Source organism: Mytilus trossulus, chromosome 2, assembly GCF_036588685.1.
Source record: "Mytilus trossulus isolate FHL-02 chromosome 2, PNRI_Mtr1.1.1.hap1, whole genome shotgun sequence".
NCBI classification, from domain to species: Eukaryota; Metazoa; Mollusca; class Bivalvia; order Mytilida; family Mytilidae; genus Mytilus; species Mytilus trossulus.
Window position 1 is genome coordinate 25,711,892 of NC_086374.1, and position 14,531 is coordinate 25,726,422.

Consider the following 14,531-nt stretch of genomic DNA (forward strand, 5'->3'; position numbering starts at 1 on the left):
ATATTCGAACCCCAATAAGGTTACTTTTCAAAAATGTTCTTAACTGAACCTTTATGTATACATAAATGAACGTTAAACCTTTCCGAGAAATACGGGATAACGTAATGTTGTTACAGACTGTGGAATTTCATAATTGTCCAATGAGCATATTATTTCCTTCTTGACATCTTCGACTATACTTTGTATATCTTTCCTGAAAAAAAATAATGCAAAAACAAAAGTTTGAAAATAAAAGCGGAATAATTCAATTCTATTCTTGAGCATTTTATATATTGGAAAATGTTTGAAGTTAAATAACGCACGATTATAATGGAAGTGCGTACGAATCCGAATTCAAAAGTTTGGTATCTTTGAAGACATTTACAAACACTGCATCGGTGGATGTTTCAATAGTCCTTAATCATGACTTCTGTGTTGGCTCAGTTTGTCATTGCTACGGTCAGAATTTGTATAATTACAGCTCAGAATTTACACATTTGTTTTTAAACACTTAGGACTAAGAAGGCCTTAAAAAAATATAGGTGTTATTTTCTCTATTGATGATGTTTAATCAAGTTTGGTCTTTCGACTGTTTTCATTCCACTTGTGTGTCGCGTGTAGCCGAAACGGAGTTTTTTTTTTTTTTTTTTTTTTTTTTTTTTTTTTTTGATAATAATTCTTTATTCCGTAAGCAAATATACAGCTCATAGGATAAAATACATACACAAATTATACAGTTTACATAAACATATACAGCAATAATATATAGCGGAGTTTGGCATACAATTTACATTGGTAATAAAGGTACAAAAAAAAAGCCGAAACGGAGTTGATGAAAGTTTTTAAAACAGTTTATTTTATCCTTTGGTGGGCATGTATTTTAATATGATATATCTTCTGTTCTGAAGGGGAAAAAAATAAGATTTTCGCAAACTTTCTAAATACTATATCTTTCCTTTTTATTTTTTCCAATCACAATGTTATATCTTGAAATAACACCATACTAGTAAATGTAGAAAACATACTTTTCGTATTTTTCTCCAAGATGCCTCTTCAAAGTATTAAGAAATGATGACGTTGAAGACTTGTATGCAGTAGTTGCAGTTGCAGATGCAATAAAAAAGTCAGGTTCTTCCAATAAATACTGAACTGTTGATCCTATAATACACAACAAACAATCGTAACATACCTTATACATACACAAACAAAGCACGTAAAATACATTATATATACAAAAAAGCAAAACACCAAAATAAGCTGAAGAAAAAAAAAATTGGTTGACAACTTTTATCTGCAAAATTAGTATACATAAATATTCAGTAGCATGTGAAATACTGGAAAAAGTAGATAACAAATGTTCAAATCTCTTTTATTCATGTAATTAAAAAAATCTATGTAGAATCTTACAATTAGTGAAACATGAAAAATAAAGGCAACAGTAGCATACCGCTGTTCAAAACTCATAAATCCATGGACAAAAAACTAAATCGGGGTAACAAACTAAAACCGAGGGAAACGCATTAAATTTAAGAGGAGAACAACCGACACAACACTGAAATGTAACACACACAGAAACGGACCAAGCATCAGACAAAATCCCACGACAATAACAAATATAACATCAAAAACAAATACATGAATTTGGGGTAAACTTATCCTGCGAGTTCTGAAGCGGGGACAGTACATATAGATTTTCAACGGTTTCGGGACTTACACATCCTCGGATTTCAAATGTTTGGCTTTGAGCGTTCCTGATGAAGGTATATCCAGAAAAGCGCTTCGAACGCATGACATTAATAAACGTGTTGTTTTCAATTTTTTATCACTGTGTCGATACCTCTGTTGGCTGACTATCAGTCCCCGGGGTCATCATCAGCTCAGTAGTCAGAACTTCATACTGACATGATTTTACAAACTTTTCTAAAATTGTCCGTTTATAAATTTTGAAGTTATCAAGTAACTAAGATTTCAACTCCCTCAGGCAAAGTTGACTTTAGAAGAATTTGGCTATTCATTTTAAGTATTTTTGACATGTAGCTCTGTAACGGTTTCGGTACTTATACATCCTCGGATTTCAAATGTTTGTCTTTGAGCGTTCCTGATGAAGGTTAATCTAGCAAACTTCTTCAAATGCATGACATAATTAAACATGTTGTTTTCAAGTGTCTCTTGCTATTGATATATATAAACTTAAAACTTGTGATGAGTTGTTACTTACCTGACATCATTGAAGGCGTTCCTGAAAGGAAATATAGTTAAAGATAAAAAAAAAAAGAGTAATATATGAAAATCCCATATCATGCATATACTACCCAAAGGTTGATGTATGGCATTAAATAGACAACTAAAATAAGATATCAAACTTCCATGCATTTTTTTTAAATTTGAGAAAATTCAATTATCGGATTATAGAAATATGAATAGTATTATTTGAAAATTAAAGATAATTCCTGAATAAAGTTTCGTGTGTGTTTGTGGAGTTTACTTTGGTTATCAGATACTTAAGGCATGTTTTGAATAATGATGTGATACAAGTACAAGCATAACTCTTTTCTTTTCTCGATATTTTAATTACCATTCTTATTCATTTTCACAACTTACGGTCTGCTAGTGTTGTTATATCAATATATACTGGCATACTTTCTTCGTCTCTGACTTCAGTTTCAATGTCAATCACCTTCCCCTCTACAATCGTTGTCACAGATATATTATACTCTGTGCCTTCCTTTAGATCGTTAAACACAATACATGTATACGTTGTCATCTTCTGACTATACTCTTCGTGTGTTTGATCCCTGATTGACACTTTATAACCCAGAACTGCCCGGGACTCAGGTTTTGGTGGTATCCAGTAGACATAGATTTGAGATGACGATACAGCTTCTACTGAAAGTTTTCTAGGCTGCATAAATTCTGAAAAAAATGTGTGAAGGGTTATATATTTCGTTTGATTTAATGGAAGTCTTTTCCTCCACTTAATTTCTCCTTTGATGTAGTTTAGTTTTAAGAAGGTAATATCGTTGGTTTACATTAGATGATTAACCGTTTTTAACGTGAATATCACCTTACCCTGACAAACTTTACAACCTGTATTGTTTGAATCACAGTTAATGACCAAACTCAGTAAGATTCTGTCTGAATTCCATTTTAATGATGAATGAATAATACTTACCGTTACCTTGATAACACGTTAGCCTAAATTATCCAATATTCATAATTATTCTGCCGAAATCTAGACACGGAAACTTAATTTAAAAAAATCATTAACAGCTATTCTTATCATTTGTCTCATTTTGATATTTTAATAGATTTGATTGATTGTCGTTTAACGTCACAATTGTTACTATTGTGCTATTTCGTGACAGTCAGTTTTTATTGGTGGAGGAAGGGATAGTACCCAGAAAGAATAACCAACTTTCGGTAGAAAAACTGAAAATCTTTGATATTTCAGTTTCACAAGGTAAAATCAAAACCATCATTTTCGATAAAAGGGAGGAATGTTTTGGTTTTGTTGTTGGTTTTTTAGTATACGGTATATTTATTTTCTTTTTCTTTCCCTATTGTTACTTTTCCTTCTGTGGACGTCAATACTACATTCGTATTCAAACATCCTCGTTTGCTTTATTCGTGACTCATGATGTATTAGATTTCAATAAATCAATCTATAATGGGTAAATTGTTATTTGGATGGAAAGTTGTCTCATTGGCACTCAAACCACATCTTTCTATATCAAATTATCTTTTTCTAAATTATTTTAAAAGTACAATGTTATTGCTCATTTAGAAAAGTTGAACAACAAAAAACGCCGAACTCCAAGGAAAATTCAAACCGGAAAGTCCGTAGTGGCAAGATAAATAAAAGCGGAATTGCAACATGCAATAATTTATATAGTAAATGGTGGATAGAACTTTGTTTTATATCTTGCCAAACCTCTTACTAGTATTGTGTTGACAACGATGTCACGGTGGGTATGGTTGTCCTGCGACAGAACGTACTGTGCTGGTGATTTGGTCCTGACGGGTGCTGGTGGGTCCTGATTCTGTGCTGGTGGGTTTGTTTACATTGTATCAGAACGGCAATAAAACGACTGTTTTGTTGCTTAATTTTTCTCTGATGTGTCATCAGTATCATGCAAAGTATATTACAACAATATTATATTGCAAAAGTCGTGCAAGTTCGTTAAACGGAATTGTCCTGACGCTGTGCTGGTGATAAGAAAAACGGTCCTGGTTCTGTGCTCCTATGTCCTGTTTCTGTGCTTTTATATTTTAGTTAAAAGTGGTATATATTCAAGATCATTGATGCTGTACTATTATTGACTTATTAGCTGTTGTCTGCTTTCTTGAAATTAACATTGTTGTGAATCTGTTTACTGTTATTATGAGAGAAAAAAATACCCCTATTTTTAAATATTTTTTTTTAAACTAACTGTAATCTTATTTATTGGCCTGTTAATGGAACCCTTCTTGCCCCCTTTTAAGATAAGAAAATATGTTTACGATTTTCGGGATTACGATCATTTTGCAAGATCACCAAAATACGTTGTAATTTATACAATACTTATATAAAGTAGATGATGTGGTATGTTTGTTGTCAATGGACAAATTTCCATAAGAAACCAAAGGAAGTATGTGTTAACAACGATACGTCATCGTACGACCTTCAACAATAATCCATAAAATAAAAATGTAAAAGGTTTTGCATAAAAATGGAGAGCAAAAATAAAGAACAAAGGACTTTCTGAGCGTTTGAATCATGTCTTTAGCAGCTTAAAACACATTTGTTTGTGAACAATTGAGTGCTGACTATAAGAATGACAATAGTATTGCGGGTTTGTTTGTTTGGTGTTGGGTTTTTTTTTGGGGGGGGGGGGGATAAGTCAGAGCGAGGTTACAGTGAAAGCTTGGAATAGTTTTCCGTAAGATTTAAAAGTTGTATTGTAAAAGAAAAATGTATCTTATAGCTATTAAGAATCACTTGCTGTAAGATTTTTCCAACACATTTTTTTTTGTCTGAACGGTTATCAGGTAAATTTTTTTCGAAAGTTCGATAGAACACTAAAAAAAATCACTATTTTATGAAAGGGCAGGCTAGAATATGTCAGAGAATGAAGACGAGATAACCTAGAGAACACTAATAAAATTAAGATTTCTTAGCTTTTTTTCATTTCAAAATAAATATTTTTGATAAAGAATTACGGGGGAGGAAGTGAACAATTTGTCCTTCTTTTCTATATATAAATATTTTTCATGAATACAAATAAAATGTGCCTTGATTATAATTGAAAATGAGTAAATGGAAAAAATACCCAACTAAAATACACTTTTATTTTAATATTGGTAATATCACTAAGCTTTTAAGTTTTGTCTGTCAAACACACCATCTCTGTAGTAATGACTCCTTACTAAGATATTTCACTTTATTCATTTTTTTTCTGCATTTTTTTATATTGTGAATTCATAGAATTATTATATTAAAATGTAGCCTTAATTTATATTTAAAAAAAACTGAATCTAAAGCCAGATATATCAAACATTTTTGTTTCCATCTATCCGTTTTCAGGACTTTAACAATCAACAATAACACGCCTGGAAAGTAAAATGCGTACTCGGCTGTCTGTAATCGACCATTTTTAGACACCCCAGGCTCCTAAAAAACAAGCCGGGGTGGGGGTTCAAAGATGCAAATTAAGTTCTTATATCAATATTTTATCTTTTCGTGTACGGTTTATGACCCCTCCTGTGGCCTGTCAATTCCGAAATGTGCAAACTGCAATAGTATCAAAACAGCAAAGACAATGAATAATAGAGATATAATTTTGTACATATATCAAGGGGAAACTTCTTGCAAAGCATTATTATTTATAGTTCATTATTGTATTTAGTAGAAAAAGAGAATTAAGTGAAAATAAAATCACCATTTTTGTAGAAAATTCACAGACCTTTGTACAGATATTTTTGTTATGTTTAGCATGGGATCAACAGAATGGTTCATTACCGACGGTAAAAAAAATCTAAATGTCTATCTACCTTGCACATTTCATAAAATTCAGATCAGATAACGGAACTGGTTCCAGCAACATTTATAAGCAATTTAAGATTGTGACCCTCACAGTTTCCATTCACCACAAATATTCTCGTTACAAGAATCATTTTAAATACAAAAATACGTGTTGCATGCAGCCTTTTGTTTATCTATTAATATATGTATACGGATAAAGTTATGAAAGGCAGCAGGGTCATCAGGGTGAGGAGTCCATGTCATCTGAAATAAATGCTAAGCATAGATCTAGAAAGCGACATTAAAAAAAGTCTCTTCTTTTCGACTTTTTTCGAACAAATTGACACATAAAATGAATTATATAGTATTGTGGATTTTTTTAATTATTTTAGATACTATATATTAATTGTTATCTGATATTGGACGAAAGATGTTGCCCTTTTGTGTTATTATGTAATACAAGTTCAGATCATTTGAAAACACATATTAAACAGCCAAATGGATGCACAAGAGCTAAAATAGGAGTCATAGATCCTGTTGGCAACAATTATCTGGCTAATTTTATTGATTTTGTAACATTTGTTTCAAATATGACCAACTTCTTATCCAAAATCACCAGCACAATGACAGGACCCACCAGCACAGTATCAGGACATGAATAAATTGTGAAAATGCTAAATTTTAATAAATTGCGATGTTTTTTCACAAAATTGTTTTGTCGTGTGGATTGCGGTATAGAAAGCGGACTCTATGAGCATTTTTGTTTTATTTTTTCAGTTTGAGATTTTCTAAAAATGAGCATTTTTGTGTTACGCTTACTGAAACAGTTTAGAGGGTCGTTTTTTTAATGGTTTATATATGAACCCCTAAGAAACGAAATTGAAAAATCTCAACTGTTTTCTTCCATTTTGTATGAGTGAAAACGTCAAAAATCATCATTTTCGTCTTTGTTTACATTTTTTCATTGATCACCAGCACCCGTCAGGACCAAATCACCAGCACAGTACGTTCTCTCGCAGGACAACCATACCCACCGTGGATGTGTGAACAAATATAAAGAAATTACGGGGATCTATATTAGCTCTAATCAACATCTTTTTAGATCTTATAATAGTTGCCTCAAGGGTAACGATACCACACATCCTTACATGATAGTGTATTAATATATATTTATAAAAATGATGATGTAAATTTGTAATATTACTTAGTTAATTATACTATTAAAAGTGTGTCTACCACAACTTAATTTTACCTATGAATATTTAATTTAACTTACGTGGTTGAAACGTTGTTAATGTGGCTTTCACTGGCTTTCCAGAATAGCCATCTTCAAAATCAGCTGAAATTTCCAGGTTATATTCAGTATTAGAATTTAGTTTATCGAATTTGCAGGAATAACTATCGTTTTGTTGATTAAAGGGTACATGTTTTATTTGTGATGTAAAAGTGTTGTGTAGTAATAACTTAAAGTCCTTCAATTTCCTTTTGGAAAGTTTCGGTCTTTTCCAAGAAGCTTCTAAAACTGTCTTTGACGTCGATCGAAACTGAACTGCTCTTGGCTGTAACGAGTCTGAAATAAATCACAGAACTAAATGAGTCAATCGCATAAATTTCATGAACAGAAAAGAAATATAACCATATCACTAAAAAGAATCATTATTGGTTTTCTAAAGTTTTGCCTTTTTTGAGTATTTTTCCTCTTACTTTTAGCAAAACAAAATATTTCAGTTAAATATCAAATTTTCCTGAAAACATATAGGATATCTATGAAAAAAGACCACCCAGTACTATTCCACTTTATTTAATGCGTATTCTTTCGGTTGAAATCTTTTTTATGCAATGTCTACTTGTCATTCTTAAAAGAAAACAATATGTGATTATCCAGTTTCATGCCAACACAAACCTTGCGCTTTAGCAATCTGTACTATATAATAATCCAGTCGCCAATAGGAGTACCTACTACATGTAGAAAAAAATTAAAATTTCTAAATCGCTTTAAAAAACTTGATCCCAACTGCCAAAACCTAGCCAAGAGTTCAAAGCTACTGTTTGAATAAAGCTGCCTGATAAAACAGAAATTGGTCAAAGCCTAAAATGTGACTAATCGATGTATAATGTTTACAATTTTGTTGCAATATCAAGAAGGGGGAGAAAACATGTCAATATAAATTCTCAAACTATTCGATCATACCAGTTGAAATTAATACAATACAAAATTCGGAATCTTACCATCCAATTCTTCGATGACTTGCTCACGTACTTTAAACGCATCAACAAATACAAGTTTGACTTTGCCTTCCCCGATTTCACATTTGTCTTGTTCCTTCTTATCGGCAACCCGTAGTGGTTCAAACACTTTGTTCAGTAAAACTGGTATTCCGTCTGTTCCATAAATGTTACCATTATACATGTAACCAGTAACAACACATATAAAGCAGTCATTTTCATGTTGCTCTAGGCGGGATGAATATTTTTCCACTGCCTGAATTATTCCTAGTCCAGTTATATTTTCTTCAATCAAAACTTCAAATCCAAAACCTTCTAGTTGTTCTTTAAAGCTGACTTAAAAATAATAAAACTGAGATAAATAAAAGCAACAGTATTATACCGCTGTTCAAAACTCATAAATCCATGAACAAAAAACAAAATCGGGGTAACAAACTGAAACTGATGGAAAAGCATTAAATATAAGAGGGGAAAAACGACACAACAAAGATAACATAGAACTTTATCATCAATTGAAAATGAAAAAAAAAATCTGGACGGGGTTGATGGTATACAATTGGAACATTGAAATCATTCTGTTCTCAATTCTAGTTTAAAGTCATATATTTGTGTGAATATCTAGAAAAACGTCAAGACAAGTAGCAACCCTTTAATGTTTGTATGAGATCTGCTTCATATGTAGTACAAAACAAGTCAGTCAGTAGAGTTGCACAATATTTACCTATTACAACTGTTTGTTGAAATATCAAACCACCAAACACAACAAATATGTTATCATTAGAAAAAAAGTCCGGCATTACAAAAATGTAATATACATTGTATTTGTTATGAAAATTAGTGTGGATCAAAGTAAGATGTTTCATAATTTTGAGCAAGGAATTTTATTTACGATTTATATTGTTTGTAGAAAAAGCATTGTATAAGGAAACGATGTAGTCGATTGTTTAACTGGACGTTCGGGATAGTAGGATTGATTGTAGAAAAAAGTTTTGAAAAATTCTAAATATTAACATACTTATTTCTTTTGGGAATATCAATAAACTTACATATATCTGTTTGAATACCATCTAGATCCGTTAGATGAGACAATTGGAAATTCGAATGGTTTGCTATGATTAACGCAAATCCATTTACTACAATACAAATGTTTCCATGTTATCATTATATTCCTTTTTTCGAAAATAAAATCTTCTGCATTGAAGTTGATCATTACTTAAAACATACATTTTAACAAATTCTTAGTTGATAATTTTTCATATCTCGTATAAATACGGTCCAAATTCTTGCAAACAACTTAAAAGCTCTCCACATGCTGTACGTTCCTGTCACAAGTCTGTAACTCAGGGGTTGCCGTTTGATGTTGTATAGCAAAATTGTCTTTTGTTTTGTGTTTTATACATAAATCAGACCGTTCTTTCACGTTCTACGACGAAAGTGTATTTAATAATTCATTTACAAAATGTTTTGGTGCTACACCTTTGGTGAGACTAAAATGTTCAAGGTATTTTGCACTTTTAAAAAGTCAGTTTCATAAAAAGAATAAATGTTTTTGTTTCAAAAAGTGTTTGCTCTATTGAAATCATCATATAATTCACATAATAATTTAAGTACAAATATCTATTTTCCTTTTTCACCTTTCTTTTATATATTTGATTTATTTTAGACAAACTATTGTACATACCTGGTTTGAATGTTGTTATTTGGGAACACTCTGTAATTATTCGATATCCTTCGTTTGCAAGGCCCTCTAATTTCACATCGTATGTTGTCCCTGATTTAAGATCTTCTATTACATAAGACGTCAAAGACACATCTGGATGTACTGCATGGAACACGGTATTATCATCTGTTTGTTTTCTGAAGAATAAGGTATAAGCCTTCAAGTCTGTATAGTCTACTGGGTCCCAGTAAACATCTATTTCAGAAGGTGACAATGCATACACTTTCAGACGATCACTTGGAATAACTGTATAGAGAGAAATGACATTCGTAAACATAATTCAAAAAATAAATAATTTCGATACAAACAATATGCGCTTATACTGTATTACTAGTATATTACACATATTTGCCAAATGCAAGTATCTTAAAATTTAGAAAGGGAATGGGGAATGTGTCAAAGCGACAACAACCCGACCATAGAGCAAATAACAGCCGTAGCCACCAATGGTTCTCCAATGTAGCGAGAAACTCCAGCACCCGTAGATGTCCTTCGGCTGGCCCCTTAAAAAATATGTATACTTGTAAAGTGATAATAGACTAACAAAGGCCAGAGGCTCCTTACTTGGGACAGGCGCAAAATTGCAGCGGGGTTAAACATGTTTATGAGACCTCAACCCTTCCCCTATACCTCTTCATGTATATATTTCTATTCTGTTTATCATATTTCGTCGGTTGTATTCGATTTATGAATTTGATTTTCACTTTGGTATCTCGAGTTTTGTTTTAATTGATACGAAACATTAGCAATTCTTGCCAATGAAGATGTTTAAAAAACAATGTTCATATAAACCACTTTTGACTCTGGAAAAAAGATTATCGACAGATTACCTATTCCGTGATAGGACATTATTATAGTATTCGGATCTGAAAAGCCAACTAAGTAGTTTATCAAGTATAAGATCGGAGGAAATAAGGGGAAATAACTGTTTTCCGACAAGTTTGCAGTGTAAAAAGTAAATAACAGAAATACTGAACTCAAAGGATAATTCAAAACGCAAACTCCTTTGTCAAATGGCAATATAAAAAAAATCAATCGAATGGTAAATTAAACATAAAACAAAAATTGCACCGTATTTCTTTGAGTTGCAATTACTTGACCAAGCAAAAATATAAATACCATACCACAGAGTAGATAACATGCCAAAATAGTATATACTTAGTAAGTCGGTTGCATATGATTTATTGCTTACACCAATGTATGTATTGCTCCAATTGTTTTCATCTGGTATTTTATACAAAAGACCAAATTTAGTGAGTTGCTAAAAAATGAAAATAAGACTTTAAATATTTCGTGCGTCCGCAACACTTTTGTCAATCGACCTTTATCGAAAACGCCCAAAACATAACAATTGAAAGCAACGTGAAAAAAAGACATTTGCATAAATATTTTGCATTTAAAACTTATCGCAGGTTTAAGAAAAAGAATACAAAATAACAAGTACTTACTCTTATCCTCTATAGTTTTAACATTCTCCTTCATTGCTGACACCTGTGTATGTAAATCTTGTATCAAGGATATAACCTGTGCCTTCTGTCGAAATTTGGATAACAACTCCTTCCTGTGTTTAAGTTCTTGCACTTTTGTATGCAATTCTTCTGTAGTAAGAGATGACAAGTCGTCTGCTTTTTTCCTTTCTTCCACATATTTACTTGTCTGTTCTATCTTCTCATTTAATTCTTGCAGTTGCATATCAATTTTAGACCGGGCTGAAATATCAGTTGCCATAGGTGCTACACCTTGAATAAAATGAAAATATAAATCTAACAATCTTTGAGTTATTACATTCATAATCTGGTACTAAAATAACCAGCATCTATACCAATTTAAGTTGTATCCTAATCCCTTTGATGTAATGAGTTAGAAAACTAAATGTAAGTTCAAAAACCAAGGACTGCGACTAACTATCCCTAAACCCAAAACAACAATTATCAAAATACTACATCCTTATCATAAATTTAAGACAATCGTTTAATCACATATATTTTCATTACCATATTTTGCTAGAAAGATTTGTAATTTGTTAAAATATGTACATTGACACTTAATAATTACATACTGTTGGAAACATTCTGTACTTCATTTGTTCCGAATGAATCTGCTTTTAAATCGTCTTGAAGGTTTGTTTGTTCTTCTGATTGTAATGATTGTATTTCTTTAATAAGTTGTTTTTGTCTAAGAGCTTTCTTCTGATTTTCCAGTTGTTCTATCTTCATAATAAGTTCGTCTCTAGTTGTAGTGGCACCTTTGTTTTGCTTGGTACTTTCGTTAATGGTCACATTCCCTATTGCCCTGTTTCTGTCACTGTCTGGAATACGTGCTAATGTATTTGAAGTTGGTTCAACTTTTAGTTTATGCTGATTGTCCTCTTCCTCTATGTTGTTTTGTTTTTCGGTTAATAATATTTCTGGTGATATATTTGATTCAGTCTTCGTTGGATTTTCGTCATCATCCTCTTTTGTATGATCATTAGATGTTGCTTTTTCGTTTTCCATTTTTAACACTATATAAACAGTATAACTAATAAAGACCTTTATTAAAAGTTGTTTGTAATTATATCTTAGTCTTTGTCACGCTTTATCGCTGTTTGCTTTGTTTATTTACCCATATCAAAAAACAAAACAAAAAAATGTTTTCATTGAACTATACTTTAACTATGCATTGATTTGAAACGATCCGATTTCGTTAATTGATTGTGTGAGCATTCTTTCAGTATAATAGATTTAGTTTCATACTTAAAAAAATATAATATACTAAAAACATACCAAAGTCATTAAGTGTTTGTACTTTGTTTTAAGATAAAGGTTGACATTACTCAAATGTACCAATACCAAATAATATAGAGGGTAATCCTGGATATAGTCAAAGTCTTTTTTTAATATGTACCCGATCATTCGTGATATACTTGTATAAGAAATTGTGGGGTATTATTTAACCAAATCAAGACACTTTTTCTTTGTTACATCGACGAGTTAGCTGAAAGCAATTTTACCGATCAAAATTGAAAGGAAGTTGCCTTAATGTGTTTATAACATTTTAATAATGATATCCCGTCCCCTGTTTACCCTTCTGGAGCACTTCATATTACCCACAATCTTAGTTGGGGTTGTTTTGATCAGTCTTTGATTTTCTATGTTGTGTTTATGTACTATTGGTTGACCTGTTTTCAGCCAAAGCGTTGTCAGTTGACTGGTTTGAATATCTCTTTGGTATCTTTCGCCTCTCTTTGCTTTATAACAAATTTACTATCATTATACAAAAAGGACGGAGTTAACTTCATTTTTGTATAATTAAAAGGAACAAATAACATTTTGAAATTGTAATTTTTAGACAGGGACATTTCTAAGTTTGAAGAATAAAAAATCAAATGTGTTTTTGGAGATCTGTTTACTTTAACTCAAACTTAATGAAGATTATTTTTCAAATATATTTCTCATTAATGGCACTTTCTTTTTTGGAATACTAAGGCTTTTCTACCTCAGGCATAGATTACCTTAGCTGTATTTGGCAACACTTTTAGGAATTTAGGTCCTCAATGCTCTTCAACTTCGTGTTTTATTTGGCCTTTTAAACTTTTCGGATTCGAGCGTCACTGGTGAGTCTTTTGAAGACAAAACGCGCGTCTTGCGTATTTACTAGTCCTGGTATCTATGATGAGTTTAGTTTCATGCTATGTTTTTCCCGTCTGAATCTAACACATCTTTGGCTTTCAAATATTCGGCTTTGAGTGTTTCTGTGGCAGATAAATTCAGACAAGTGCTTCGAACGCATGACATTTATAAAGTATAGTTTTCATTTTTTTATGCGACAGTATTGTTGCTCTGAACATTTGCTAGAAGTTTCAGGTTTCAGAAGTTCTCACGTTAAACACTGATCATATCATGCGTAATAATGAATTGACACATGTTATTGCTAAAAAACAAAACCTTGCAGTATAAGTACAAACATGGATAAAAACAAGAGTGTGTCCATAGAACACTGATACCCCACTTGCACTATAGTTTTCTATGTTCTGTGGATCGTAATATTAAGTTCATAACACTAAATTGACATTGAAATTATAAAAATCATATGATAGGTATGATAACATGTGTATTAAGTTTCAAGTTGATTGGACTTCAACTTCATCAAAAACTTCCATGACAAAAAAAAACTGTATGCTAACATTGCCTATGTGAAATTTAAAAATTGTTTGTATATACATTGACCGATAAATATATGTGACGTATACTATTTTCTGACGTCAAACACGCGAAACAATGAATGTGTTTGTAGATAGATGTTTTTGTGTTCTGTTAAATTGTTCCTTATAGAATTGTTACACGATGATGACTGCTGTACCCATATTAGACCATTTTATTTATTATGTCTGTTTAGTGCACGCATCATTGTAAATATAACGGAATGTGATGAGACTGTCATCAAAGTGACAGGGTTAGCGCTATAAAACCAGGTTTGATCCACTGTTTTTAAAAATGCCTGTACCTAGTATGGAATATGACAGTTCTTGTCCATTCGTTTTTGATGTGTTTTGTTATTTGATTTTGCCATGTGATTATGGACTTTCCTATTAGATTTTCCTCTAAGTTCAGTTTTTTTTGTGGT

The 14,531-nt window shown here is 31.7% G+C and overlaps 1 protein-coding gene across 1 annotated transcript; it reads right to left on the minus strand.

Moving 5' to 3' along the window:
- Positions 1-72: 72 nt before the first annotated feature.
- Positions 73-12,425, minus strand: LOC134706840 (uncharacterized). The gene is made up of 10 exons (XM_063566149.1): positions 11,986-12,425; positions 11,375-11,665; positions 9,888-10,172; positions 9,253-9,339; positions 8,210-8,542; positions 7,257-7,550; positions 2,581-2,892; positions 2,198-2,218; positions 1,005-1,137; positions 73-193 (listed from the first exon to the last, which is right to left on the minus strand). The coding sequence occupies exons 1-10, from the start codon at positions 12,419-12,421 to the stop codon at positions 73-75; spliced, it is 2,313 nt and encodes a 770-aa protein (XP_063422219.1). The 5' UTR covers positions 12,422-12,425.
- Positions 12,426-14,531: the final 2,106 nt, after the last annotated feature.

Coding starts and splice junctions, on each gene's coding strand:
- LOC134706840 (XM_063566149.1), bottom strand. CDS start 12,421: ATGGAAAACGAAAAAGCAACATCTAATGATCATACAAAAGAGGATGAT. Junction 2,893..7,256: donor ATTAACAACGTTTCAACCAC/GTAAGTTAAATT, acceptor CATTTTTTTCAG/AATTTATGCAGCCTAGAAAA. Junction 194..1,004: donor CTTGGAGAAAAATACGAAAA/GTATGTTTTCTA, acceptor ATTTTTTTTCAG/GAAAGATATACAAAGTATAG.